Source organism: Seriola aureovittata, chromosome 20, assembly GCF_021018895.1.
Source record: "Seriola aureovittata isolate HTS-2021-v1 ecotype China chromosome 20, ASM2101889v1, whole genome shotgun sequence".
NCBI classification, from domain to species: domain Eukaryota; kingdom Metazoa; phylum Chordata; class Actinopteri; order Carangiformes; family Carangidae; genus Seriola; species Seriola aureovittata.
In genome coordinates this window covers 14,006,861-14,034,818 of record NC_079383.1, presented here as the reverse complement: position 1 = coordinate 14,034,818, position 27,958 = coordinate 14,006,861, and the positions used below count along the sequence as shown (strand labels likewise).

Here is a 27,958-nt window from a genome sequence, read left to right as displayed (position 1 = left end):
CAATACTGAAAAGATGCACCAAACACACAGATCAATTTCATAAGCTTTTATTTACATGCAATTGTGCTCCAGCATGTGCAACCACAAAACGGCTATACTTGAAAAGGGGAGTGTGGATTCGGGATCTCCTTCATTTTGATTGCAGATGTCTCTGGAAAAAGACTAATACTTATGCACCGACCTGTGAGGGAAGAATAATACTGACACACCTGTCACAGAGCCCTCACCTGGCTGTCATTTGGTAACCAGCAAATGAGTAAACAGAAGTGGTTGCAGTATAAAGTTCAGCTTATCAATGACTGAGTTAAAAGACATTTTCCAGAATCTCTCCCATTCAGTGATTTAAAAAAATAGCATAAAATCAAAAAAAAATAAATAACTATACAATATATAATCTCTTGTACACTACTGAAACAGAATGATTTATGTTGCATACACTTGTTAATAGTTTGTTAATGATGAACAATGCATAATACATTTGTGTTACTGCTATACAAAATGACAGACGGACAGTTGTATCTTGGAAACATGATAAAGCAACAGCGAAAAAGCACCTCATAATTACAGCATCAGACTGGTTTCGAATGGTCCCTTTGTTTCTGTCGTACGTAAAGCTAAGTACCTAAGGTCCAAACATTTAAGATGGAGGTCTACAAAAGGAATGACGTGAGGAGGGTCTAGACATGAAGTGCTGAACTGAAAGGAAGCCCCTGATCGTCTTCACATGAGGAATAACGTCTCAAACCTATTTCCCTCCTCGGGAAATGCAGACAGAGCTCAGCATCACAACATGGTACTCCCTTTGTCCATGACATAGTGAGAGGGGGTTGTATGAATAAAGAGTCTTTCTTTCAATATGAAAATAACCTTATATACAGTATAATCAGACACTTATGTACAAAAGCATAAATATATAAATATCTGTGATACAAAAATAAATATTTTCTCTTATTTTCTTCTGTTTACCAGTCTCTTATGCATCTGTTGTGTTGTCTCTCCCTTCGTCCTCAGGGGACGCTTCATTTGGGAGGATGTTCACTTCCTGTATCGTATCTTGGGATTGTGGTGTCGTGGCTGCTGATGAGGATGTGGTGAAAATCCCTTCGTCTTCGAGAGATAAAAGAGGGAAAGATGTCCGCTCTGCAGAAAGAAAAAGAGTTGGTCAGAAAACAAGGTTTAAAAACACATATTGGCCAAAACAGTCTAATACTTCGGTCAGGATGTCAACCTACATCTCATCACATCTTTAAAACCTCGTCTTCATCAGGAAATGTATTTACTTATTTATATCTAAAGCCAAACTCATCATCATTAAGACCTAGATCTTTGGAATCTAAATGTCTGTAATACATGATCATACAGTATATAAGAAAAGCCATTTTCAGCCATTTTTTTTTTTGATAAATAATTAAGAGGAAAGAAACCCCACATACTTTGAGTGATGTCCTCCTCCATTGTACCTCCACCGCAGAAGATGCCGTCACCGCCCAGCTGCTGCGAGCTGAGGTGGTGATGCGAAGAGTTGAGGAGCTGAAGAGTGGAGTCATCCGGAGAACAGCAAGTTTGTTCGTGATGATCTGGACCACTAAAGGAAGAGAAGAGAAAAAAAAAAACATTAATATTAGCGCTTTCAATTTATGATTACCGTCTATCGGTTTATAAAATGTAAGAATAGGGAGCCATCACCAATGAGCAGTCAATGTCCTGATGAAATCAACTAAAAGCAGATCAACAAAATCTAAAAAAGAAAGACTGAAGATTTGGCCGATTTCCTGTTTCTTCTACCTTGAGTATTTGTTTCTTTACATCCCCATTCAGTTATTTCAGAAAATACTTGATCTTTTCTCTCCGGTACATTACATTATACAGTATATGAGTTTTGTATGTAAACAAACCATGTGGAGTAGTGGTAGACAGGCAGTTGTCCATTTGACACCGTCTCTGGCAACAAACTGTCACACTCCATATCACAATCCACTTCATCCTGCAAAGCACAAGAGCATATAGATCCTATAATCAATACTATTATTAAAATGATGATAGCTTGTTAACAACCTGTAGCGGCTTGGATAAACGTCATACCTGCTGCAGCCCCGGCAGGCAGTGTGTCGGGTGGTGAGATTTGCCGTTTGGAGTGTATTCTCCATTAGCAGGATAGACGCCATGTGGAGCAGTCATGTGTGCGTCCAGCGGGCAGTGGCCAACCAGCGCAAGTCCCTGAAGGGGAACCATGGTGTACTGGCATGACGACACGGGCGTGGCCACAGCAGGGAAACACAAGTCGGACGTTTGCTCTGAAATAAGCACAAAAAAAAAAAAAAGAAAAAAAAAGGAGAATGACACGCACGTTGAGGCGAAGACTTAATTCCTGCAGAGACTTGAAGAAATGTGAGGAACACTCACTCTGTTTGGCCCAAGCCCTCCAGAGGCAGAAGGGGATGAAGGCGACAATGATGAAGACGAAGGCTCCCAGGACTATACCGACTATGAGGTAGGGGAGGTCACCGGGCCGCGGCACCAGTCCGGTGGGGAGTCCAGTCCCCGGATCTGGCGTCTGTGACGGAGCAGGCCGCTGGTGATTAGGACGAGCTGAGGAGAAAAAAAAATGTTAAAACAGCTCAGGCTTGCAAAAAAAGAGTAGATACTGAGATCCTCGGTGTTAGTCCCACTCTGCTGCCTCCAGAAACATCTAAATCTGCTAACTGCCCCCCCCCCCCAAAAAAATGACCTCACCTTTCGTTTCAAGGATCACTACGTTGCCAAATTCGCTCTCTCCCTTCTCGTTGAAGCTCTGCATCTTGATGTCGTACGCGGTCTCCGGCTGCAGGTCAGTGATCGAGTGCCAGTATCTGTCTCCCTCCACCACATCCTTCTTATAATCACTGTCATTATCGCTGTCTGTCGGCCGGTAGTAGATGTAGAAACCATAGATGGGCGTGTTGTTTACAGGAGTGTACTGTCGAGAGGGAAATAAATCAAGTTACATTCACCATGAACTTTAAGCCTCCAAAAAGTTGAATCTGTCCTGATTAATAGTAGACAAGAACAAACTTCTTCTTTTTTTTCCTTCTTCTAGTAACTCACCGTCCATTTGAGAATAATGGTAGTCTCATTGATGGCCTCATTGTAGGTGATGTAAGGTCCATCAACAGGGCGTTCGTGGGTTCTCCCACCCACCACAGTGTAAGCCTTCGAAGGGGCGCTGGGAGGACTGGAGCCGATCACATTCACCGCCACCACACGAAACTTATAAGACGTACCTACAGGGAGACGGGACAACCGTTACTAATCTGTCTCTGGGGGCCACAAGCGGCACTGAACGAATCTCTGGTTTGTGTGCTGACTAATGATGTTTGCTTTCACATTACTTTGTGTTTTCTTTTTCAGAACAAATGTGATGTTGATTGCAAATCAATTATGGTTTTGATTGATGGCAGCAATTACTGAAATGACTGTAACAACACTCATTATCCTGATGAATTTACGGGCCGTGGGAATGTAATTACACAGGACATCATCCTTGTAATTATATAGTACAATATCATACTACTCCCCCCCCCCTTCCAACAAGTCAGAATAAACTGCTGTGAACAACAACAACGTTTTAAGTGTGGGTGAAGATGGCCGACCTTTCTCCAGGCCCGTGATCTCCACAGAGAGACGCGACGGGGGGATGTTTTCCACTGCCGTCACCCAGTCCTCTCCAGCCTTCTTCACCTTCTTGTACTCCACCCGAAATGACTGGATGGGGAAGCCGCGGTTACCACGAGGAATCCAAGTCACGTATGCCGACGTTTCCGTTGCCGTGGAGACTGTGGGCTTGTCAGGAGCCTCGGGAGCTGCAGAGGAGGAGAAGTGGTGTCAGACGGAAGACAACAACAACAGACATAAACTCACAGACAATCTGTAATTACAACAGTGAAGGCAAAAACACATCACATTCAACTTACTGAGAGATCATCCTTCAGTGACAGAAAGGAAAGAGAAATTGAGAAATATCCATGTTAGTCAAAAGGAGAATGTTTAGAGGTTGACAGTCTTACTCTAAAACAATATCTACTTATAGTTATCACAGCAGAAGTGGATGTTGTTAGTATTGTTAATTAGGAGAGAATTTGTCACAGGGGCAGAGAAGCTACTGGATACTTACGCGAAAGGCTTGGTGAAGGAACAGCTGGAGTTTTCGGCGGATCATTTTGACCACCTAAACCACGACCACGACCTGCAGGCAGAGGAACATCAACAGTGACGTCAGAGGAAGAAAAAAGTATTCTGAGCCATGTTTAAAAAAAAAAGAAAAAAAAAGGATAACACTGGTGATATCCTGTAGTTTTGTTTTTGTCAACAATTGCCATGAGTATTGTGGCTCTCAGCCTCAAGCCCATTTGTTCCTACACAAGACATAAATCTTTAACAATGACTTGTGAATATGTCCCTTCAGTTTGAAAAAAGCCTTACATATTTTCAAAAATGAGTTTTTACAGCTGCAGGAGGGTGTATGTAAACTACAAATAAACTACAGTGCCCTTTAGTCAACTATGGGTTTTTGTGGCACAGAGGAATAAGCTATATCAAGCTTTCAATATATACACTGCCAAAGTAGGAAAAAAACAAACCAAAAAACCCCAAAAAAACCCAAATATCAAACTGTGGGGAATCAACATGGCTGCTACGGACATTGCTATACTCTATGACTGATCCGACAGTGTCGCACCTTTGCCGGTCCTGAAGGTCATCATAGCAGGCTGTCCCAAACCTGCACAGTTCTTGGCAGCCATCTCCACCTCATACAGGCTGTCTGGCTGCAGATTAGTCAGGGTCAGCTTATGGAGAGAGCCTGAGATACTGATGGAGATCCACTCTGCTAGAGGGTCTCCCACCTGACAGGGAGAGAGAGACAGAGGACTCAGTTTACTGACACAGAAAATGTGCAGTTTGAATATGAAGCAGCTAATACGTCATTTAATTGAGTCTGAGAATAAGTTCCCTGCATTACCTTTCTGTATTTGATCATGTACTCCAGAACAGGGACTCCTCGCTCATGCCGCGGCCTCCAGGTGAGTTCGTAATAATCAGCCTTGCCTGTGCGTGGCTGGCTGAGGATGATGGGGGCTTCCGCGGGAAGGATCTGTCCTGGTAGCTCAGAGCAATCCATCGGCAACATGGCGCCTGCAGCCCCAGGCCTCACAGGGGGCTGCTCTCTTAGCACCTTGTCTGGGCTGAGTGGCCGATAGATTGAGGGCAACTTCCCCCTTGGTGAAATCCCTGTAAGAGACAGAATTAATTACATGTAAAAGCTGTGAAATAAAATCAAAATCCAAATTAAAATCTCTGATAAATTACAAAACTACGCGACTTACCAGTTGACACTGTGATGAGGCGAGCGGAGGCCTGCGAGCTGCCCACCCCGTTCTCAGCCATGCACTGGTACAGCCCGTCGTCCTGGGGGCCCACGTTGGAGACACGCAGCAGCCGGGAGGTGAGGCGATGGCGAGGAGATGGGGCAAGGGGCCGGGCGTTGTGGAGCCACATCACAGACGGAGTGGGCTTACCGCGGGTCTGACATGTAAAGCGAACAGTCTCTCCATACACGACCTCCTGCTGCTGCAGCTCCACCGTCACCTGAGGAGGCTCTGAAGGAGACAGCGGAGAATCGGAGTCAGAGACGGAAACAGGCTGCAGAGGCTGGGCCTGAGTTTATATCTTCAAATTATTTGTTTCGTCTGACTCGGTCTAAAACCCCAAAATATTCAATTTACAATTATAACAACAGAAAATTCTCACATCTAAAGCTGAAACAGATGAATGTTTGCTATTTTTGCTTGTTAAGTGACTTAAACAATCATTGATAATCATAATAGTTGTCAGTTAACTCATTTCAGCTCTAACAATGTCACATGCGTAAGAGAAAGTGTGTCTGACTAAAATCATAACCATGCGCATGTGTAAGTACAGGCTATATGACAAAGGAAGGGGCTATGCAGAGCCAGAAGGGCCGAGCCAGCTAGTTGATGGTTGGCTGCTTATGAATCAGGGAAAGACAGAGCTCATTACAGCTACAGCAGCTCTCGACTTTAATTAGAGCCAGCTGCAGAGAAACAAGCCCACAACACACACACACACACACACACACACACACACACACACACACAAAAACACATACACACAGACAGAAAATCACTGTAAAAACAGTCATCCATAACCTAGACACAGTCAATCAAGTTCTGCTACAGAATAGAGGGCTCTGTCTCCACCGACGCTTTCTAACACAACACCGCCCAGGCATACACGCTTCTCACACACATACACACACATACAGAGCCCTGTCTTCTGTCCGCCAAACAGGAGTCAGTCTAATCATTAAATCCATAACATGGTCAAGACTTTACCCATGAAAGAATCCTGGCAGAGTCTCCTATCACCATGAAAAGCCGTTACAGGAACGTGCATCAGAAATTAGTTTAAAAAATTCATTTGAAAAAAAAACAAAAAACAAAACAACCAAGGACAGTTCACCAACACGAGCAGATACACAAGACGCTAAAAACAACTCTAGTTCACTTACCAAACACTTGTACGTCATAGAGCACCGTCGCAGAGCTGGCTGAGCCGATACCGTTGTCCGCCCGACAAATGTATGTCCCCGAGTCGCCCTCGCCCACCGCATCAATCAGCAGGTTGCTGAGCAGAAAGCGTGTGTTGTTATGGAAACGCAGGTCCTGCCCATCTTTTGCCCACGTCACCTGCGGAGTAGGGATGCCGCTGGCAACGCACTCCAACACCAACCGCTGGCCTTTGGTCACCATGATGGACCGGGACGCCGGCGGGTAAATGATACGAGCCGCTTCCGACGTGGAGCCTGGGAAAAAAAAAAAAATGGAGACAGTCAGGACTTGAATAAAAAAAATAAAAAAAAATAAAAAAAAAAAACTTTTCCCGCCCGTCTGTTTCTTCTAACTGCTTGTACACCTGTTGTGGCTGAGATTACATCTACAATACAAAGAACTTAAAACACTTCCATCTTTGCCTTTGAAGATGCAAAAGCATGAATTGTGCACGTCATCACCTGTGACTAAATGCGTCCTGGCAAGATCAGTTGATAAAAGTCTCACAAACTGGCACGTGTGAGACACATGTGCACCACATATTCCTACAGTAAAAGTTACAAGCTCTCTAACAATGCCTTTAATGTTTTCTGATGTAGGTTCTTGTTAAATGAGCAGTGAATTTTTCAGAATGACCCTTGACTTCTTGTTCCACATGTTTTTTTTGTTAATTGGAGCAAGTTATGCCAATAATAAGAAAACTTGCTTTTCTGTCTCAACATCAGTGTGATGAGATGGTGACTCACGGCGTATGCGCAGGCGGTCGGCAGAGGTGGATGTTTTGACCTCCTGAGTGACGGGGTTGTAGGCAGCGCACTTATACGGCCCCTCGTCGTCCCGCGTGGCGTTGACTATCTGCAAGTTCCCTGAAGGCATGATGAGGTAGTTCCCTGCAGGAAAAAAAAAAAACTAAACATGTCAAGTGTGGGCTTGACAAACTTATATATGAATCATCAAAATCAAAATACGGCTTTGGTTGAAGAAAGAGATTAGAAAAGGTTTTTAGATTATTTTATGGCATTTCTGCCTTTATTTGACAGCAGAGCATTCAGAGGCAGACAGGAAACAAGGGGAGAGAGATATGACATACAGTTAAGGTCCCAGGCTAGAATAAAGCCAGGGACATTGGGAGTTATGAGCTGTGCACCTTTTACCATTCACCCATCAGGAAACCGCAACTTATAGGTTTCTTTGTTAAATGAAGTAAAATGCAGGGGAACATACTCTTTAGGCTGAGCTAAAATGACTCATGTGCAATAAAACGAAGAATTAGATAAAGAAATGTAATGTTAAAATCTGAATGTATTAAAAATGCACTTTAGAGTAGATCTTCTCCTAGTGTGTCTGATCTGTGCAATCTTTCCACAATACAAAATTGTAAAATGCACGTGTCACAGTTGTACAGCAAAACATAAATTAAGTTTTTAAATCACACTGGAGAGCAAATTTCGTTCGGTGCAAATGGTTCAGAGGACAGTGGGCTACACAACAACACTGCAGCTTACTGTAATATGTACAAGTGCTACAAACTTAGTTTTAAACCCTGAAGCAGGAATATAGGAGGATATATATATATACGTGTGAAAATACAGGGGCACGACTAAGACAAAGAGGAACCACAGAAAAATCTTATGGTGAAACACTGTAACATGAGTCCTATGTGCCATTCCAGTGCATGTCTGCACCATCAGCAGAGGCCACAAGGTGGCACCCTAGAGTCTGACCAGGAACAGTTGGTGAATGCTCATGAAAGTGGGATTCATTTCCTCACAGATAAGCTGCAGACATCAGTACCTAGAGCTCCCAGGCATCATCAGCATACCAGACACAAACCACCGGAGCTTTTCTTCTCTTCCAGGCAACTTAGAAGTAAATAGTTTGAAAAATAAACAACTGCATTCCCATGTTTCAACATTTGAGATAATACCCTTATCACTGGTTTTATAATGGGTCTGATAACAGGATTATAGCATTCCGGTAAATTATGAAGATAGTATGGCAATCAACAGGGAAGTAGGGGGAGAGAGAGAGAGAGAGAGAGAGAGAGAGAGAGGGAGAGAGAGATCCTAATGAAATGAAGCATCTCAGTAACCTTTGGATGTCTCCAGCCACTCCTGTTTGACACTGTAGCGGACCTGAGCCTTCGGCTGGCTTTCCGGGAGGTGACATTCAATAACTGCCGTGTTGCCTTCATCCACCTCGATCTCCTGCTGGTCATCGGGCTCGAAGTCCCGCAACTCTGTAAAAAACAGGCAGGCAAGGGAGAAAAAAAAAGTCAGTTCAGCGTTATTCCATCATCTTAATACACTTGTAACGGGGTGAGTGTGGGACCCAAATGCAGCACACAGTACAACAGAAACAGTTTGTAGGGGCTTTTATTTCTACCAAGGCAGAAACTGGAGCTGACAGGTTAATCCAAAAAAAAAAAAAAAAAAAACAGTGAGAAACCCTCCTGGTACACCTGGAGAGTTGGGGACAAACGGCTTTGGCATCAGGGAATCATTCCAAGAAACGCTGGAGAGTGTCGCATGGAGAAAAGACTGGAAGGGGTTTTGGGGTTTGTGTAATCAGGGGCAGCTGTGTGACCAGGTGAATGGAGGTGATGCAGGGAGGTGCAGGAGAACAGGGTGAAAGGAAAATTACTGACTGGGAGCCGGATGACAGGAAATGCTGAAGTGAGGCAGGTGACAACACTGTGTAAATCACATCTAACTGAACTGTGTATACAGTCAGTCCTCGGCTGTAGGAGAAGAAAACAGCATTGATCTGAGCAATAATAAACTCTGTAATAACTGTGTTGTTTCCATATCGAGCGTCCCTCACGTCAGCCTGTCCCCATTGTATCATAACCAGGTTCCCACAACTTCTCTTAGGAGCTCTCTCTTTGAAAGTGAAACCTCTTCTTCCTCCATTTAGTAATGTATTTCCCATTGCTTGTCTTAACATGATCCCACTAAAAAGACCAAAGAAAATTTATTTTTTTAAAAAAGGCACACCGGCCAATATTTCTGTTTTACTCATTCCTCAGTCCCTTTGGACTCCAAAGCCTAAAGGTGGTGTCTGTAACATTCAAGTGGGTGTCGTTAATCCTGTCCGACATTATACTTGGACCGGGGCCGTTCAGATTCTTTGGGAAATGGAGGAGTGCGATTACTGGGGCCATGTGCTGCAACTGCGTCCCACAGACACACAGTCTGCACAGCACAGACACTCAGCCGACCTCTGACCTCCTAAACCCCCCGCCTGAGCGGCTCAGAGGCCTGGCCATAAGGTCAAAGGTTAGAGGTGTCCATCCTATAGAGTTTCAAAGAAAGATATCCAGTTTGGGTTTGGGGAGGAAACGGCAAAACTCTGCTCTTAAGAGGCTGAAAGAAAAAGACAAAAACCCATAAAAATCTTAGCGGGGGATAAGCTAGCATTTTATAGATTTGAAGTAGAAGGAAACTAAAATGAGACTGAGAAAAGAAAAAAAAAGAAAAAAGAGAGGGAGCAGTACAGGAGGGGGGAAAAAGAAAGTAACAACTGGAGAAATTTGTCATGCAGGAGTCCAGCAGTGAAATGAAAGATAAATAAAACCTCTCCAGGAACGTAATTAAACATCTACCAGCCTTGCTGATTTATTCTTAACAAACACAGCCTTTCTCCATTCTTTCCAGAGGTGCTATAACCGGTGTGTTTTTCTTGGACCAGCCACACGCTCTCTGGCTAAAAAGACCAAGCTGCTGGTATATATACAGTCAGCTGATGAGCCTTTGTATACAGCTGTAATTCGATAAGCAAAGTTTAGTTAAGGCCAGGGTATCTACTGATAGGGACATCACAGTGATTTACTCAAAGCACTAAACAAACATCTTCACTGCAGGCAACTGATTTATTCACCATGCATGCTGGATCTGTCCCCGTGTCTGTGGAAGGGGGGGGTTAATGGCAGAAAAAGGGGATATCAGGGTCCACACACACACACACACACACACACACACACCTCCATCTTTGACTCAGAATCAGCTCTTATTCTGAAAAATGAAAATCCCAGCCAGGACATGTCAAGCTAAGTGGTGTATGTGTGTGTTGGGGGGGGGGGTAAAGCCTTCAAGAGACCGTGTGGCGCTCCATTTGCTAAATCAATCAAGGTGCTGTTTTTACAGCCACTCTGCCTCCTCTTTCATATCTACCCATCCCTCCTTCCAACTTCTCCCAAATTCCTCCAGTTACACCTTTTAACCCCCCACCCAACCTCTACCTCTCTCCCACTCCACTGCCCCGCATTCTTTACAGGAACACCCCCGCATGTGTGCCTCTCAGGTGTGCATGCATCTACGTGAGTGTACACATGAGTGCGTGCTTGCGTGTGTGTGTGTGTGTGTGTGTGTGTGTGTATCCTACAGGGACGGAGGATTGATGGTATTCATAAAGTGAAGCAGACCTCCCGCACCAGGGCTGTTTGGCAAGGCAGACTTAAATACTTCTAGAGACACAGCGCATTCATCATCTTTATGTGTAGCAGTCGGAGGCCCGTGTGCGTGTATCTGAATTATAACATGTTTGTGCAATGTGTTGTTCGTTGGCGTTGTGCAGATACATGTCTTCTGTTTTCTGCAGCTAAAAGAGGGAGGGCGATTGTCTGCACAAGAATTCAAGCAAGGAGCCTTTTAACTTATGCCAGAAAAGCACAGACTCCTCAGAGTGGGATGGCGCGGAGGGTCTGGAATCAACCTATCCTGATCACAAAAAACATGTGCGCACAACTGAGAGGGCTCACATGGAAAGGCAGGCACGTACACAATCCCCGTGGAGCAATTCCTTAGGCGGTTTAGGGGTGGCCGAGGAGAGACCGTTATTAAATTAGAGAAGTTTTGGGGGGGGCGACCAGTCTGGCTCCACATGTGGTTATCTCAACACGATTCATCCACTCTTGGAGCTATCAATAACTTTTAATGCTTTTGTACATGTGCGACACACTCTCTCACATAATCACAGCTTGACAAAGTATCACTCTGCAGAAGAAAGAGGGAAAATAATAACTGGAGATGGAGATGACAAAAGAGGAGGGAAAGTGAAAGATAATGAAAGGAGGGAAGGTGGGAGAGAAAGTGACAGGGTGAAGAGTGAAAAATGTGTGAAGGAAGAGAAATGCGAGTGTGTGTAAGGTTGCGGAGGGCTCGAGGGAGACAGAGAATGTGACATCACGTCTCATCTTGTGGAGGGATCTTGTCTCGACTGGCCTGAAACACCTCCGGTTTCTCCGGCTATGGCAGCCTCATGCATCACATCTCTACATGTAAAACAATACACTTAACAGTGCTCTGTTTTTTTTACATAATGCTGTGTTTTAGTCAGGCATGCACCCATATCCTCCGTCATCCCCACACACACACACACACACACACACACACACACCCACACACACACACACACCCACACACACACACACACACACACACACACACACACACACACACACACACACACCCACACACACACACACACACACACCCACACACCCACACACCCACACACACACACACCCTTATCTTCCCTCAGTCCTCTACCCAATTACGGGGCCATAATTTCTGGCGAGCCCTGCTGTCGCGCCCTGTGGAGAGGAATGTGGTGTTGTGGGGAGAAGAGGGGCCAGTGGAGGTAGGGGGCCCCCAGGCTGAGTTCTGGTCCCCTCTCTCTGCTCTGACTGGCCCTGGCCCCCCCGGCCCCTGGGTCCCTTCCATTCCTCTAGCTCAGGTTACACAGCCTCAGGCCCCCAGTCCCATGATGCGTATCAAATATAACACCACACACTCGGACCAGCAAAGCACTAAAAATGTCAGCACGGTGAATAACTCACTTTAGCTCCATTAGATCAATAAGATAGCAGCTGTTTTCTAACCACACTGAATAAATACTGTCCAGTTCTATCACTAATCGATGTGCAAAAGTTTCCCACCAAAACTGGAGCCCTGCCTTTGTAAGCATCGGACTCAGACCTGCCACAGGCAGTGGAAAACTACAAGGTTTACAGCGTTGTATTGGTGAGGATTCTAAGCAAACAAATACCACCCCTTCACTGTTTCTGTTCTACTACAAGAAAATGAAGTCAAAGGCGTTCTTAGGATACTCCAACAAACCAAAAAAGGGGCCAACAGGGGCTTGTGTGTTTGTGTTTATTTTGTCGCAGCTTTGTGTGGGTGGCTACTCACTGGCAGCGGTGACGTTAGCAGGCACACTGGCCAGGGCTCCAGCGCCGGTGCCGGCCACACACTGGTATCTCCCCAGCGTCAGGTTGGAGAGTGTGGGAATGAACAGGCTACTGGGCCCCAGCACCACACCCAGGTCTCCGTCCACCAACTCCCGGCCGTTGAGGCGCCAGCTGATGTTGGCCGAGGCGGGTCGGGCGCTGCAGCGGAGGTTCACGCTGCCCCCCAGCTTCTGCACCACGGACATGGGCTCTTCGGTGAAGGCCGGAACCTCATCTGAGGAAAAGATTTTTACAAAGCAGTTTAGGAGCAGATTCAAAATGTTACTGTTTTTACTTCAATTGTTTTCATTGTCTATTAATCTGCTGATTAACTGTAAATAAAATCATGCCCATCATAATATCCTAGAGCACAAGATGATCATTAATCGTCTTGTTTTGTCTGACCAGTGGTAAAAAAACAAAAAAATTCAAGAACATTAAATTTATTACGATGTAAAACCTAGAAAAGTAGGAAATTCTCACTTTTCAGAACCTGGAAAAATCCTGACTGATCGTCAAAACAGTCACCAAATTTCTTTCAACTGATTAATCAATTAATGGGCAAATCCTACAATGTTTCTTTTTCTTTTTCAGTTCACCCACGGTGGTTGGTACAGTTCATGTAAACTACCTACGTCTTCAGATTCATCTCAATCAAACTGCTGTTGCAGCTGCCAGGCACATAAAACACCTCCCTCCCTGTGAGCCAGAATATTTTGTCCCTGGCAGGACTTATCCTGCACCAGGTGTTTGGAAAGACTAATGTAAAGGCATTCTGAGCACAAAGAGCACGCATAGGGCCTGTGGTGTGTACCATGAGTGCACATTAATGGACACTTTGCTTTTTTTTAATGCAGATTATGCCTTAGAGATCCAGCTTTTCAACATCTCATTTTGTGTACTCACCGGAGACGGAGGCGCCACTCTGCAGGCAGCAGAGTAGTACTGCACCCAGAGCACACAACACTGGAGCCCTTCTCTTTTTCATCCACGGAGTCCAGTCTCGCTTTCCAGACATCTTCCATACACTACCCCCCTGAAACACACACAGACACACACAGGAGAAGGTTAGGGAGGCATTTACAGACCTTTTTCACTCTAAACAAACAGCATAAACCTGAAACAAACACACACACACACAGACAGAACTGCACAGAAAACACAATCCCCACAATTCAATGCGGAAACATGCATCATCCATTTAAACATTCAATCTTGAATTCATACATAACCCGTTCTCTCTACCTCTATGTTACTTGTATACAGACATACACAAACAGGCAGCCATTAAAGAAACACAACCCAGGTGAGGCGGTGCACTCTGCAGCACCCTCAGCAGCACCCTCAGCGGCACCCTCAGCATAACCCTCAGCAGCCAAACTCCAGACACAAATAAAGCTTTTCTTTTCTGTCAGCCCCCATCTCACCGCTGACCCCATCTCCTCCGCCTGTACCCGCACCCATCCAGCCCTCCATTCATCAAAGGGGCGCCCTCATTCTGCGGGCCGTAACCCGACCCCTCCACCTCCCCGCTCAGGTGTAACCGATACAGGTAGATGGTCCAGGAGGAGGGAGGAGGGGAAATACACAGGCTGCATTCAAGAGTCGGGACAAAGAACAACTAATGAGAGGCAGGACAGGGAGGGGTGGGGGGGTATATCACAGCAGCGTGCATGTGTGCGGGATGGAGGAGAGGTGGCCTCCTTTATACTTCAGTGCAGTATGTATCGGGAGGGAAATGGAGAAGACCACGGTTATGGTCAGTCTATTAACAGTTAAAGCAGAGAGGGGAGCTTTCCTCTCTCCCTTGTCGCTTGCTGCCAAGTTTCCCGAATTCTTTCCTGTCAGGTTAAACTAACAACTTCCCGTCAGAATGAGGAGGGTGGTCCTGCAAAACTGAACCTCTCTTTCTCCCTCTCTCTCTCTCTCTCTCTCTCATACACATACATGTCGCTAAACATGCACACACTCAAGGGCATAAACAAACCTGCATCGCTACAGTAAAAATGGAAGCAGCGCACGACTTTCTCATACATATTTGTCCTGATCTTATTATGGCAAGGCAATGATTAATGAAGGCCAGGGACTAGGGACTACACACACACTCGCACAAAACACACGAGGGACCAAAGCAGGACAGTAAGAGAATGGAAACTCTTACAGCGCACCTTCATCATCTAATGGCAGCAGTTTAGCTGCCTGGCACATTTACTGAAAATGAGCAAAGCAGCATGCTGATGGAAAAGCAGCCGTTAACTATGCCAACTGACACACAAGGCCTCACATTATCCTGCTAGATTTTAATTTCATATTACAAATGCGTGTAAACTATTTTTGACTCATTTTAACGCCACCAACAGCAGGGCCACTCTCCAGAAGAGCTGTAACAATTAGTCAGTTAGGTGATGAATCAACAGTCGCTTTATTTAAATCATAACCTGATTTCTTTACCACCAGGGGGCAGCAGAAACAAGACTGACTTGATATGGCTGACTTGTTAGCAGAGGTTACCTATTTACACATCCAGCATATACGGAGCAAAATTAGCATTAATTTGGAGGCTAGGTCCAATATTCCCTCTTCTTTTAGCTCCGTTTTGATCTCCACCAACTCCTGAAAGGGATTTCTCACTATTTGGCTGCCAAAAGCTGCACTTCCTTCGCCAGCTAGTTGTTTAGCACTGCGCAGGCAGTATACGGTGGATTTTTTTAGCTTTTTTGTTGCTCGCTGTGGCTGAAAACGAAGCTGATGAGAGCTATAAGACTGAATCAAACATATATACGTTGTGGGCCCGAAAACAAAAACAATGAGCTTTAAGATGCTAAAACACTCCCTAGAGCTGAGGGGAATTGTGGCGTGAGTGACCCTTTCAATTATGCAAGTAGTCAGGTGATTGATTGTGAATATAATAATATAAACATTGATTATAGCTGTTTTCGAATGTGGAAATTTGTTGGTTTCGGCATTACCAGTGATGCAAATAATCCTTAGTTGCAGCCCTGCATACATGTCCAGTTGCATTTACACACTGGTCCAGTCAGAGTGTCCCGTCAGTAGTGGGCTGACACGGTAAACAAACAGCAAGCTACTGTGGGACCAGGAGCCAGCATAGCTGAAGGCCTGTGGCTTCTGTGGCCGGTTGCTGTATGGACACAACCCGGGACAGCTGCCCATAAAAGACACATACATCTGTATCAAGCACCTGTCCCAACTGCAAGAGTCACTAACCGTAAACCACACCAGTGAGTCTGCCAACTGGACTCACAGCGGGACACGCTGCCACAGGCTTTTTACCTGTCCAATTTCTGTCTCTTTTACTTCAAAATAAAAGTAGAGACAGTGAGACAGGAAGAGAGACAGAAACAGAGATAGAGCTTTGTTGTAAAAGCAGTACGAGAAGGCCCCTCGTACATCATCACTCCCCAAGAAACAGCCTTACTCCTCTGAGCCTGTCTGTCTGATTCATTAGTCAGCTGGGTCCTGTGTTTGCTTAGCAGATACCCTGCAACAAGATGAAAAGCTGGCCTGACATCTACGTCCAACTTTTTCCATCCATCCCCTCCCAGAGAAGTCACAGACAGAGAGAGAGAGAGAGAGAGAGAGAGAGAGAGAGAGAGGAGCCTCCTACACACCAGCGAGACTGATAAAAACCAGAGCATACACACAGACAGCTCCACTAAATTAAGAACTGGGAGAATGTGTGTGTGTGTGTGTGCATGTGTTGTTTCTTACCAGTAACGAAAAGCACTGCGTGGCAAACACTCAGCGTGAGCAGCTTTGTGGTATTAAAACATACTTCAGTGACAGTGCATCGAAGAGAACTGTGTGAACTTTTCAGATCTGCCAGTTCCAGTGCAGAAGTATGATTACTGGAGAGCAGAACTATTACTGCAATCATGGTGAGGAATTGACTTGACTACAGCGAGACTCCCAGAAGACTCGACTTAACAGCAAGAAGGCAAGAGAGAAAAAAAATGATAAAATGCTGGAATTATAATAAAAAAAAAAAAACATAAGACAACACCAGGTGGGGCTGTGTGTTGAAACTCAAACGTCTGCTGCTGTTTTCCAAAAACTGCCTGAAGATAAGACTCGGATGAGACGTTCAATGCCAACTTAGGCAACATTTATCATTTGAGAACTTTGGCCTCTTGTTTAATGAAAAAATTTGGTTTTGAAAAAACAGTGTTTTTCCACTTTGTATTCAGATACCCGGAGTCGAGGTGTAAGAATCAGTATTGTGTGAGAAAAAGGTTGGGTAGGGGCATCTCTACTATCAACACAGGAAAATGCTCAAAGGCTGTGTCATTGTAATAGTCAGCATTGAAAGACCTGAGAGCAACTTGACTTGTATTTTGCCTGTGAAATCCTGACTCTCACCTCCCCTCAAGGACTTAAGACTTGACTTGGACTTTGTTTTGAATAACCTGTGACTTGACTTGGACCCAACTCAAAAGACTTAAGAAACCGCTCTGAACACAGGTGTCTGGGGGCGCATTCAAGTGCGACGTCCGCGGTGTACGTATCGCTGGGAGGGCGAGGAGAAGGTTTCGGCGGTGGTGTGCAGGCATGCATCGTGAGTGTGAGTATGTGAGTGCCTTATATGTCGTTGTGGTAGAGAGTCACTTGACAGAAGTTCATTGTGAGCGTGCTAAGTAAAGACACCGGGGCCCCTGTTCTCCCGGGCCACTGCCGGTCCCATTGTCCCCCTGCCTCCGTGGATAAATTCATTTTGACAACCCTGCTAATTGGATAAAACCAGACTGGAGCCTCCTCCCTGAGCTCTCACATTCCATCTGCTTTCTGGCATGGAGAGGACACACGGGAGGGGAGGAGGTGGTGGAGGGGTAGCAGGGTAGTAACTCCTTCTGAGGAGCTGAGCTGTTGAATATTTATCACCTCCCCAAACTCCCCTCTTGCCCTCCTCCCCCAGTTTTACGTCTTTTTACACCCCGTGCCCCCCCCTCCATCTAGGTTCTCCAAACACCACAAAGCCCCCCCTTTAGATAAACACATGCGGTGTCAAGTGTGAGGAGTGCCGGGGGTTCAACTGCCCCGCTCGGGCCCGCGGCCCACAATGCCACGCTGCATAGCTGCCATGCGGGAGGCCGGTTGCCCCTGGCGACGTTAACAGGCAGAACGCACCTTAATAGAGTGGAGAGTCATTGTAAAGCAGTGAGCCGGTGCACGGACAAAGACCCCGTGGACCCCAGGAGAAAGGGGAGACGCTACTCTGAAGGGCCCGGGGAAGAGCTGATGGGCCCTGCTCAATGACCAAAGAGAAGGGGGGGGGGCTCAATGACCAAGAGGTTTGGGAGTAGTGTGTGGAGAGTTTCTGGAGGCAGGGAGGAGGGGGTGGTGGGGGTTTCTTGCCTTTATGGATTGATGTGAGATGGTGAAGGGGGTTTATGGAGGGGTGGGGGGTGGGGGGGGTGGGGGTTGACTGAGAAAGCAGAACGGCGACTCAAATTAATAGAGAGGATGTCAACTGGCAGGCGAGCAGGAGGAGAGAGCAGGGCCTCGTCAATGAGAGGGTGTGTTTGAGAGAGCGTGTGTGAGAGCGTCACTGAATGTCCCAACATATTTTCCCCTCACTCTTTCAATCTGTTTGCCGGCCTCTCGGTCTGGCCTGGGTTTGTGCCGAGCGCCGGAGGATGAGGAGGGTCCAGAGATTGCTTAACAAACCGAGAACACACCCGGTTTGCCATCAGACCATCACACAGGGAAAAGTGCAACAACACAGCAGCAAGATATTCAATCAAAGGGCTGCAACGACTGTTTGTGTCGCATTAGGGGAAGAATGCATAAAATTAAAAAAAGCCAATATTAATATTAAAGAAACTAGAACGGAGAATTATTGTCATTTTTGCCTTAAAACATGCAATGATTAATCATTTCTCAAGAGAGTTGTAAATTATTTTTGTGATGATCTACTTATTTCAATTCAATCTACAAAAGATAAACAAAATACAAGATAAACAAACAAGAAAAAAGCAGGAAATGCTCACATTGAGAAAATAAAGCCATCAAATGTTTGGCATTTTTGCTTCATAGACAATTCAAACTTCTCTCTTTTTTTGTTTTTAATCAACAAGATGAATAATCGTAAAAAATGTTTCAGCACTTGATTGAGAACAAGGCGGCAACAAGCTTTTTTCCTCAATTTCTTTCCCCTAATTCTATCACTCAGTAGTCGAACACCAATGATGCATATATGTCCTATTCTGTTATCGGAATTCTAATCAGTAAATTTATGCAATTATTAATCAGTTACTACAGTTATCAGTGTGCAATCGCTTGTTATTCACTTTCAAATATGAACAGAGAATCAAATGCTGAACAGAGGGTAATGTTGTGTAGAATGGACAATTAAAACTGAAGGGGAGATTCTCCTCCATAATTCACACAAGCAAAAACTTGGCAGAGAACAAATCCCAAATCTATTCCCATCTATCTGTCCGCTCCCCCCAGACGGGCTTTTCTCGGACAAGAGGAGGAACCTTCTGGAGTCTTATCTTGGCATGGAAAGTCTGCCCAACAGGTGGAGAGGGGGCCAGTCCAAATCCTCAACTTGAGACATCACTCGTTCTCATGCCATAAAATTGCACATCAAAAGCATCTAAGCATCCCTAACGAGGTTGAGAATTTACCCCCTCCTCCTTCATAATACTCTCTCACACACACACACACACACACACACACACACACACACAAACACGCACATGCACACGCTTCACAAAGTATTAACGAGCTATATGCCCGTCCAACCCCTCCTTCGCCCCCCGAACCGACACTAACGAGCTACAGAGCGTCTCGGGGATTAACGAGAGGGTTCTGGACAGGCCTGCAATGGAAAAGAGGGGGGCGTTCTAATCAATTAGGCACCGCAGCATTTGCATAATTTAGATAACGAAGCTGAATTAACCACGGAGAGCTAATTACGGTGCCATGGTGAACACACACACCCACATTCCTGTGCCTGGTGTGGGATGCCAGCATGCCCACCAGGGCCATGGGAACAGGATCGGATCATCGCGGCTGCTGGGGGAGTCTGAGCCAGATAGATGGACCAAACCAGTGATGTAGGGACCAGACAATCACATCAGAGGTAGAGAGGGAGGGAGGGAGGGAAGATGGATAGATGGATGGATGGATGGATGGATGGATGGATAGATATGGAGAAGGAAAGAAAGATGGAAGGAAGCAAGGAATGAAAAGACAGATGGATAGTTGAAAGGAAAGATGGATGGAAGGAAGAGAGGAAGGTTGGATGGAAAGAAGGAAATATAGATGTTTGGAAGGAAAGAAGGAAAGGGGAATGGTAAAAGGAAAGAGCAAAAGATGTATTGCCATGGTATATAGAAGGAAAGAAGGGAGAACAGATAAACAGATAGAAGGAGAAAAGAAAAGGTGGATGGAAAAGGAAACTGAGGAAGAAGAGGACTAGATATGAGAAAAGGACAGATAAATACTAGCTAGATAGCAAAGTAACGTAGCTAACTAACTATGGTCTGTCTAGCTAGCTAAATAGATAAACTACAATAAAGTTAAATCTATTACCGTACTCTGACACTAAAAATGCATTAAAGACAGGTTGTATACATTTGTTATCCTCATATATTCAGATTAAGTTTTTAAATGATTTAATCAGGCAAACAAGTTAATTTCTATCTTTGAGCTTTGAGTTTTGGACTGTTGGTTAGACACAACAGAATATTTAAAGACACCACTGTGTGTCTTCTGAGTCTTTGGTGGAAGGTGGACGGTTTAACTGAGCACAGAGAGTCTGGATCTCACACACTCACAATAATCATTCCCATACTCTACTGGGAAAACGAACTAATACCCAGGATTTCACAGTACTCATCACACAAACACACACACGCGCATGCAGTTACATATTTCACTTACCCACAACCATTCTTTCCCCTCACACACACACACACACACACACACACACACACACTTGATGACACATAAGCAAGCAATCACACAAACTCCTATTACATGGTAAAAGTATACTCACAGAGGCACATAAATATGCAGACCTCAGGAAGTTTTTCCAACACCAAATGTCAACATGCAAAAAAACAGGCTACCACTTATCCCCGGCCCGAAAGATAAACTACATACACGCTACGGCATTCATGCATGCTAATACACACTTTTGTAGCTTTACATATCTGCAGCCTGCTGCTCCTTGTGTGTTCCTGCATCGTAGGGGAGGGGGGTGGGGGGGGCTGGAGGAAAGGGAGGGAGGAGGGATGTGAGTGGGTGAAAGGGGCCCCCCGACTCCTTTGGCAGCTCATGCATCAGAGTGAATGGAACCAATTATAAATCAAGAGCAATTTCTCCCCATTATTCAGCAGGAACCAGGAGAAAGAAAAAAAAAAAGAGGGAGAGAGAGAGAGGGAGGCTGCCTGGCCCTACAACTCTCAGTGGGAGATGAAGGAAGGAAGAGAAAAGCAAAGCGAGTGAAATATTATATGAAAAACAGATATGAGGAGGCATTAGGAAATTGAGATAAGGCAGAAAGAGAGAAGGGGGGTGGGGGGGTGAAGGAATGGAGAAAGGCTGTAAAGTTGTCTGAAACGACTGGAGGAGAAAGTTATAGGAAAAACAGATATGAGGAGGAATTAGAAAACGGAGAGGAGGCAGGAAATTGAACAGCAAGTGAGGGTGTGGGGCGTCAACTGTTTTTCGAAATGGTGCAACCGACTTTTGACTGCTCGCTCCATGGTTATAAAGTGAAAGCGGCTGGGTCCGTAAGAGTTTCTTAAGAGAAGAAACAGCTGGAGGAGGCTTGTTTCAAAGAGATCTCTCAGTTTCAGAAGCTGGATTTGTGTGTGTGAGAGAGAGAGAGAGAGAGAGAGAGAGAGAGAGAGAGAGAGAGAGAGAGAGAGAGAGAGAGAGAGAGAGAGAGAGAGAGAGAGAGAGAGATGTGGTAAAGCAGAGCTACCATTTGTCCTGTCACTCAGAGCCACGGATGTGCATTATCCTACGGGAGAGAACTCTGAAATGTCATTAAATAAAAAACTTCACACACACACACAAGCGATTTGGACAGAAGACAGAGGAGCAGTGTCAATGGAAAATTCCATGTGTGATAACCTCGGGGGCCCACTAACTAACTAATCTGGTGCCCAGTGATTTATTCTGTTGAATCATGTCTTCTCCTGCCAGTTTGACATTCTTCAATGATGACTTTTTTTTCTCTCTCTCTAGGGCAACACTTTAAATCTGATTATTGGTTAAAGCCCTGGAACACAACCCAGATTCCTTGACGTTTTTGTCTTTGTGGTGCTTATATTGTTACGTTCACACATGCTTGAGACAGGAACACAGAACGCAGTTAATATTACAGCGTTTGAAAGGATGGAAATGTATGAGGACTTCAGGTTGTATAGTCTGTGCACAATACCCTACTTGTAAACTCAGATTAAACAAATAAAATCTTAGGACAATGAGATAATAATAAAAAATGTGCGTGTGATAGAGCCAAAGAAAGGGGGGGGGGGGGTGACTGATGGAGGCTTAAATTGAGCAGTCCCAGTCAGAGTGCACCTCATGCCTGTGTGTGAATGATCTACTCGAGTGTCTGGGTTTCTTTTGGCTCGTAATAACACCCCTCTAATCTTTGTCCAAATATCTGCTTTGCACACACAGGGCTATTTGTCTACACACACACACACACAGCTTTCTTACACGAGTCTGGAGTTGATCAATGATCTAACAGCACTCACACCACACTCACAATGTGTCTGTGTGTGTGTGTGTGTGTGTGTGTGTGTGTGTGTGTGTGTGTGTGTGTGTGTGTGTGTGTGTGAGAGAGAGAGAGAGAGAGAGTGAGGACATGGTTTGTGTAACTTCATTATCCAATCAAGAGCTTCTTAACTTTTACTTCAAGTAGTGGAGCAAATCAACTCAACTGGTTTAAGACTTTGGATTATCACTATTAGGCTGTTAGGACAAAGACTGAAAGCCTGATTATATTTATGATACACTATGATAAACTGAGGAGAGGCGTGTTACTTGAAGCCTAAAAAATTATTAGCTTCTCCAACTCTCTGTCAGAACTTTCTCCTTCACTATCCCCCCACTTTTTCTTTTTTTTTTTTTTATAAAACTTGCATTCCTCTCTCGCTCTGTGGTCCGGGCTGACAGGGAGGATCAGGAGGAGAGAGGTATGCAGCCCCAGGGGAGGGGCCTGGACCCCGGCCACCTGCCGGTCCAGGTGTCCCTATCTGGTTATCCAATGTCTGACTGGACACAGAAACCCTCCTGAGGGCGCAAGACCCACGCCTGAGTCTCCGATCTGTCAGCGAGGGAGGACTAATGCACTGTATGTCAACAGGCCAATAATGTCTGGCTCTGGGAAATGAGATGGCCTTATTTGGCGATGAGTGTGTTCTTTGCTAGTTTATGAAAAGTACAATAATCCAGAAATGCTCTTGCTGAATTTAGTTTAAAGTGTAAACTAGCCAAATCTCTCTCATACACACATTCTCTTCCTTTCGATAATCTCTGAACGGCCGTGCAGGTGAGGCCAATTGAGGACCAAAATGACGAGCAATACATTCCAGTGCAAAGAGATAATCCTGATTGGACAGGAACTGTCACTCACACGCACAAAAACCTGCACGCACATACACACAGGCGTGCAGTGAAGGCCCACAGATTCTGCCTGCAGGCTGTTATGACTGCATGAGTGTACCCGCTGTCATAGAGATGAAAGCGTGCCCTCAGGAAGGATTTTTTTCCTCCTTTGTCAATTTACACCAATGCTACACCCTCTACAATAACAATGCTGCTTTCCAGCACCACATTCAGACCTCGGGAACATTTGGCTCACAAACACGAAATCGAGGCGGCAACAGCAGTCCTCACGGACCCACCGGCTGTTTGTAATCTCAAAATGCATCTTGAAATCCATCTCCTACTGAAGACTTTGATTTACATCCAGACGTAAAAACACACCAGGCAAGAGTCAAACAAGTTAAATCCTATCCTTCCACTCATATCTTACATTCATTCTTCAATGTGAAAAAAGTAAAGTCTGAACCAAACTAAGATATGAGAAAGAAAGTCTATTGCTATTGGCTGCATACCTAAATCCACACAGTAACTTTTCTTTACAAGGCAGAACACATATGAAAACTCGGCTCCTATAGCAAGGATGAAAAGCTATCCACCAGATTCAGGCCAAATAAGTGGAAAACTAGCAGCTTTTGTCTCCGCTACATGTCTGTTTGGCAGGTAACCAAGATCAATCAAATATAATATCAAGTTCAGGCTGCACTGAAAAAGGTCTACCTGGTAACAATCACATCAGACTCTGTAACCGAGTTAGTTTCCCCGTCCTGAACCTACAGGTCTCTGTAGGTCCCAACAGCCAAGGACTTTCAAACACATTTTTCTCTACTTGCAGTTACCAGCCATTTTGGCCTGTGACTTCAGTCTGTAAGCATTTCATTCATCATAACGGCCTGCATAGAAAAAAACAAACAAACATGTATTAAACATATAGATATTATAAGACTGCTATAGGGACCTGACGTGTGCCTGTGGTATTCACTTTATTGTGGTCCAACTGCAACTAACGATGATTTTCATCAGCAGTTAGTCTGATGATCACCTTTTTTTCATTTAAGAAAATTGTGGAAATGCCAATTACAGTTTTTGAGAGCCCATGGAAGACACACAAAACTGATTGTTTGGTCCAAGCAACAGTCAAAAAACAAAAAGATATGCAGTTTGCTATCACACATGACAAAAAGCAGCAAATGCTTACATATTACAGTTAGGCTACTTTACAAATTTCAGCTTAGGTTTAAAGGACTATGAACGGTACAACTTCTGCACTTCCAGACAATAACTGATGTTTTGGCAATAGGATGCAGCCTGAAAGCTTTTCATTCATTTTCACATCCTGCATTGATACAATCATGGTATTATAATTCTTCTAGAGGGACTTGAAATGTGTCTGAGATATGCAGCTACTTTATATGAAAGAAAAAAACTCATATACTCTTCCTATATGATTTGACATGATACAGTGGGAAAGTAGTCTCACTGTGTTGGACTCCACTGTATCTTATAATGTCATAAATACACAGCGTCCTGTAAAATCGACGATGAACTCGTACAATTGAGTTTTTCCATTCACCACATGAGGAATCAAAAGGGCAAAAGCAGTGTGAGAAACAGGCAGATAATCAGACTGGAATCAATTAGTTCAACTTTGATCCACCCGACTGCCAGAGATGATCAACAACAACAACCAAACCAACAAGAGGCTCCTTTTACTGAGACCAATTAATTCCCTTATAGGCTGTGCGCCTAATTGGAGGAGGCTAGGCCATTCCTTTCGACTTTTAATCCAAGTGACATTGATTCAGCGGGAACAATCGGGCCCTCTTGTCTGATGCCATGTCTGTCACTGAATCGCCGCGGTTTCTTCCGTGCGAGGCACCGAAGGCTAAATGTAATCCAAATAACAAAACGACACCTGGGGTTGGAAACTTGAGCCCCTGCGGCTGTTCCCGCAGCCTCCTTCTCCATGTCCATGTATCAACCCCCCCCCCCCCCCCCCCCCCTTCTTCTGTCTATCCACCGGGCCCCCACGGTGAGTGACACCCTGGCCAACACTCATTAGCAGCCCGGGGATTAAGACAAACATTTTCTCATTAAATCAGACCTGAATGAGGGGATGATATGAGGAGAGACTCTCCTGACAGGAAGGCAGGATGCTGCATTCCTGTACGGCTGCACTCGGCAGCTGTCACTTTATTGGAGGCTTTAATTAGGTTATTCTAACAGGGCTTCGGTTCGGGGGTGAGGGGGACTGCGACTATAGAAATGCGCCCAGGTAGTGTTGTTATGGTTTGTTCCATGTCAACAGTAAAAACCTGCACATGTCATGAACAAGATGGTGAAGAAATGACATGATGTAACATGGATCTTTCACTTACAAGTAAAATAAGATGTAAATTCACGATGAGCATCCTTAAACTTATTTCTCAAATAAAAACAGGCTTGAAAACATGATGCTTTCCTTTACACATTCTGGACTTTGGTGTCTTTCCTTACACCAGTCACTGCCTGGAGGACACCTTTACATTTCCCACTACACTGCTGCCCTCCACGATGATGATATGGGGGTAAATCTGGCACAGCTCGCCGTGTCTGTTTTCTGTTACCCTATGGGAGCGACTATAGGCTGCGGCCTGCAAAAACGCAAACACATTTTCCCCCAAAACGCACACGTATGTATAGAAACACGGCCGTGAATCTCCGCAGCGTGCCACACACTGTTGATTCTCACCCACATACATGTATCGTGTCGTACTAGACGTCAGATAAAAGCAGAAAATTAAGAAAGGGTTTGGGAAATACGGGCGCAGAGCTCGTCCAATCAACAACAGGCTAAGTCCGATGGTAAAGTTAACTTTTCTTAGTAAAAGTAACTGTAAAACCGGGAGTGAAAACACACACTGCCATCCGATAAAAGGTGATCTGTGATACAGAAGGTTTACAACGAAGTTTATGTGCATCAATTGGATGAAAAAAAACAAAACAAATGTGGCTATCAAAGTAGTCGCCAGCGTGAAGTAGAAGTCTAACACCAAAAATCACAACTTTCTCTATACATTAAGTACCGCAGGAGTTGGTGAAGACTTGTGTCTGTCCGCAAACACGCACACAAACCGATACATGTATGTATAATTTTACTACACATGTTGATACTCAGGGTAACACGGCAACAACACGGACCGCATGAAGGAATAAAACTTACCCAAACTGCTCTATTTGGTGCTCACACCTCGTTTTAACCCACCGATCTCCTCTTCGCCTCTCCTCTGTGGTGAGTTTTAGTCCCAAGAAAACAACACTTTTTACTTCTCTTTTCCCTCTAAAGCCTCGCTGCTTTAGTAATTTACTGCGATGCCACCGACATTTTCTTCGGCTCCCCAAGTTCTCACATTGAAAGGCCGTTTTTGGATGACTGAGCTCTCAAACAATTCTCCCTTTTGCGACGCCTTTTCGGGTCCTCCCACTTCCCAAGCAGGAGGAGGGATCTGAACAATAGGGACTGGCTCCCTAAACCCCAGAGCTTGGTGTTGCGCCGCCGTTTCTCCAGACTACAGATCCCTACACACAACTGCTGAGGACTTTCCAGAGGTTGTGAGTAAAACTAGCCCCTTGACCAGTATTTATAATGTACACACAGGTATATATATGAAGAAAATACTCATAAAACCTTAATTTTCAAGAAACTACGGTGTCCCGGAGGAGAAAAGTGCGCCCCCTCCCCCTCCCCCTGCTCTGTTCCCCCTGATTTGGTATGCTTTGGTCCCCACAGAGTTTGTATTGACCCCCATCCATTGAGGCCTGCAGGCTCTCCAGTGCAGCTGTGCAGTGCTGTGCTGTGTTGTGTTGTTGTGGACGGGCCGGGCCCAGTCAGGACTGTGCAGCACACACTCACACTCACACACACACACACACACACTCTCTCATACCAGAGTGATCACAGCTCGAACCCCCCTGGTGCTCGGCTCAGGAATTCTCTTCTCCACTTCAATCAGCACACTTTGAAAGGAGGGGAGCCGCTCCTGTGCAGTTCATTAATATCTGACTATTCCCAGATCACAGGGTTTGATAGGGGGGTCTGTTGGTGGGAAGCCGGCCGCATCTCGCCCCTGTGAATGCAGGAACTCCCACCATGATGTACCTGAGGCGTTATTGCAACCCGGCGGGGGGCGTCATTCACTCACAAGCTGTGGCATTTTATGACACCTGTAGCTCTTGTTCAGGTGAGATATTGTGTCTGTGTGCATTTTGGACTTTTTCCAGCTATTTCCAATTCATCAAAAAGCCTCTCCACATTAGAATATCCACATCCCTGACTCTGAACGTCACACCCAGCAGGATATTCCCGCTTCAAGATGTTTTAAAGGAGTCATTAATCGTGGGTGTTTTCCAGTGTTGTGCTGCACTTTGCCAGCACTTTGCAAGCTCTGCCAATGTTTTGGTGTTGTTGCTACCAAGCAGGGCTCTGTTTGTATGTGGCTCCCTCACACTAGCGCCACCCTGCACTACACTCCAGAGTAGAAAGAGAGGAGAA

At 45.1% G+C, this 27,958-nt stretch overlaps 1 protein-coding gene across 1 annotated transcript; it reads right to left on the bottom strand.

The window, feature by feature from the left end:
• Positions 1-31: 31 nt before the first annotated feature.
• Positions 32-26,845, bottom strand: boc (BOC cell adhesion associated, oncogene regulated). The gene is made up of 18 exons (XM_056364134.1): positions 26,630-26,845; positions 13,741-13,870; positions 12,797-13,069; positions 8,698-8,844; positions 7,352-7,495; positions 6,566-6,859; positions 5,361-5,633; positions 4,997-5,265; positions 4,715-4,880; positions 4,151-4,222; positions 3,630-3,839; positions 3,085-3,260; positions 2,734-2,956; positions 2,404-2,589; positions 2,083-2,294; positions 1,896-1,984; positions 1,434-1,585; positions 32-1,140 (listed from the first exon to the last, which is right to left on the bottom strand). Exons 2-18 carry the CDS (start codon positions 13,850-13,852, stop codon positions 974-976), a joined length of 3,165 nt encoding a protein of 1,054 aa, XP_056220109.1. The 5' UTR covers positions 13,853-13,870; positions 26,630-26,845; the 3' UTR covers positions 32-973.
• Between the last annotated feature and the right edge of the window lie 1,113 nt (positions 26,846-27,958).

Excerpts from the sequence above, each read along its gene's own strand:
- boc (XM_056364134.1), bottom strand. The coding sequence starts at position 13,852 with ATGTCTGGAAAGCGAGACTGGACTCCGTGGATGAAAAAGAGAAGGGCT. Across the intron at positions 2,957-3,084 it reads CCATTATTCTCAAATGGACG|TACACTCCTGTAAACAACAC; the intron begins GTGAGTTACTAG and ends CCCTCTCGACAG. Across the intron at positions 1,985-2,082 it reads GCCTGCCGGGGCTGCAGCAG|GATGAAGTGGATTGTGATAT; the intron begins GTATGACGTTTA and ends TGTGCTTTGCAG.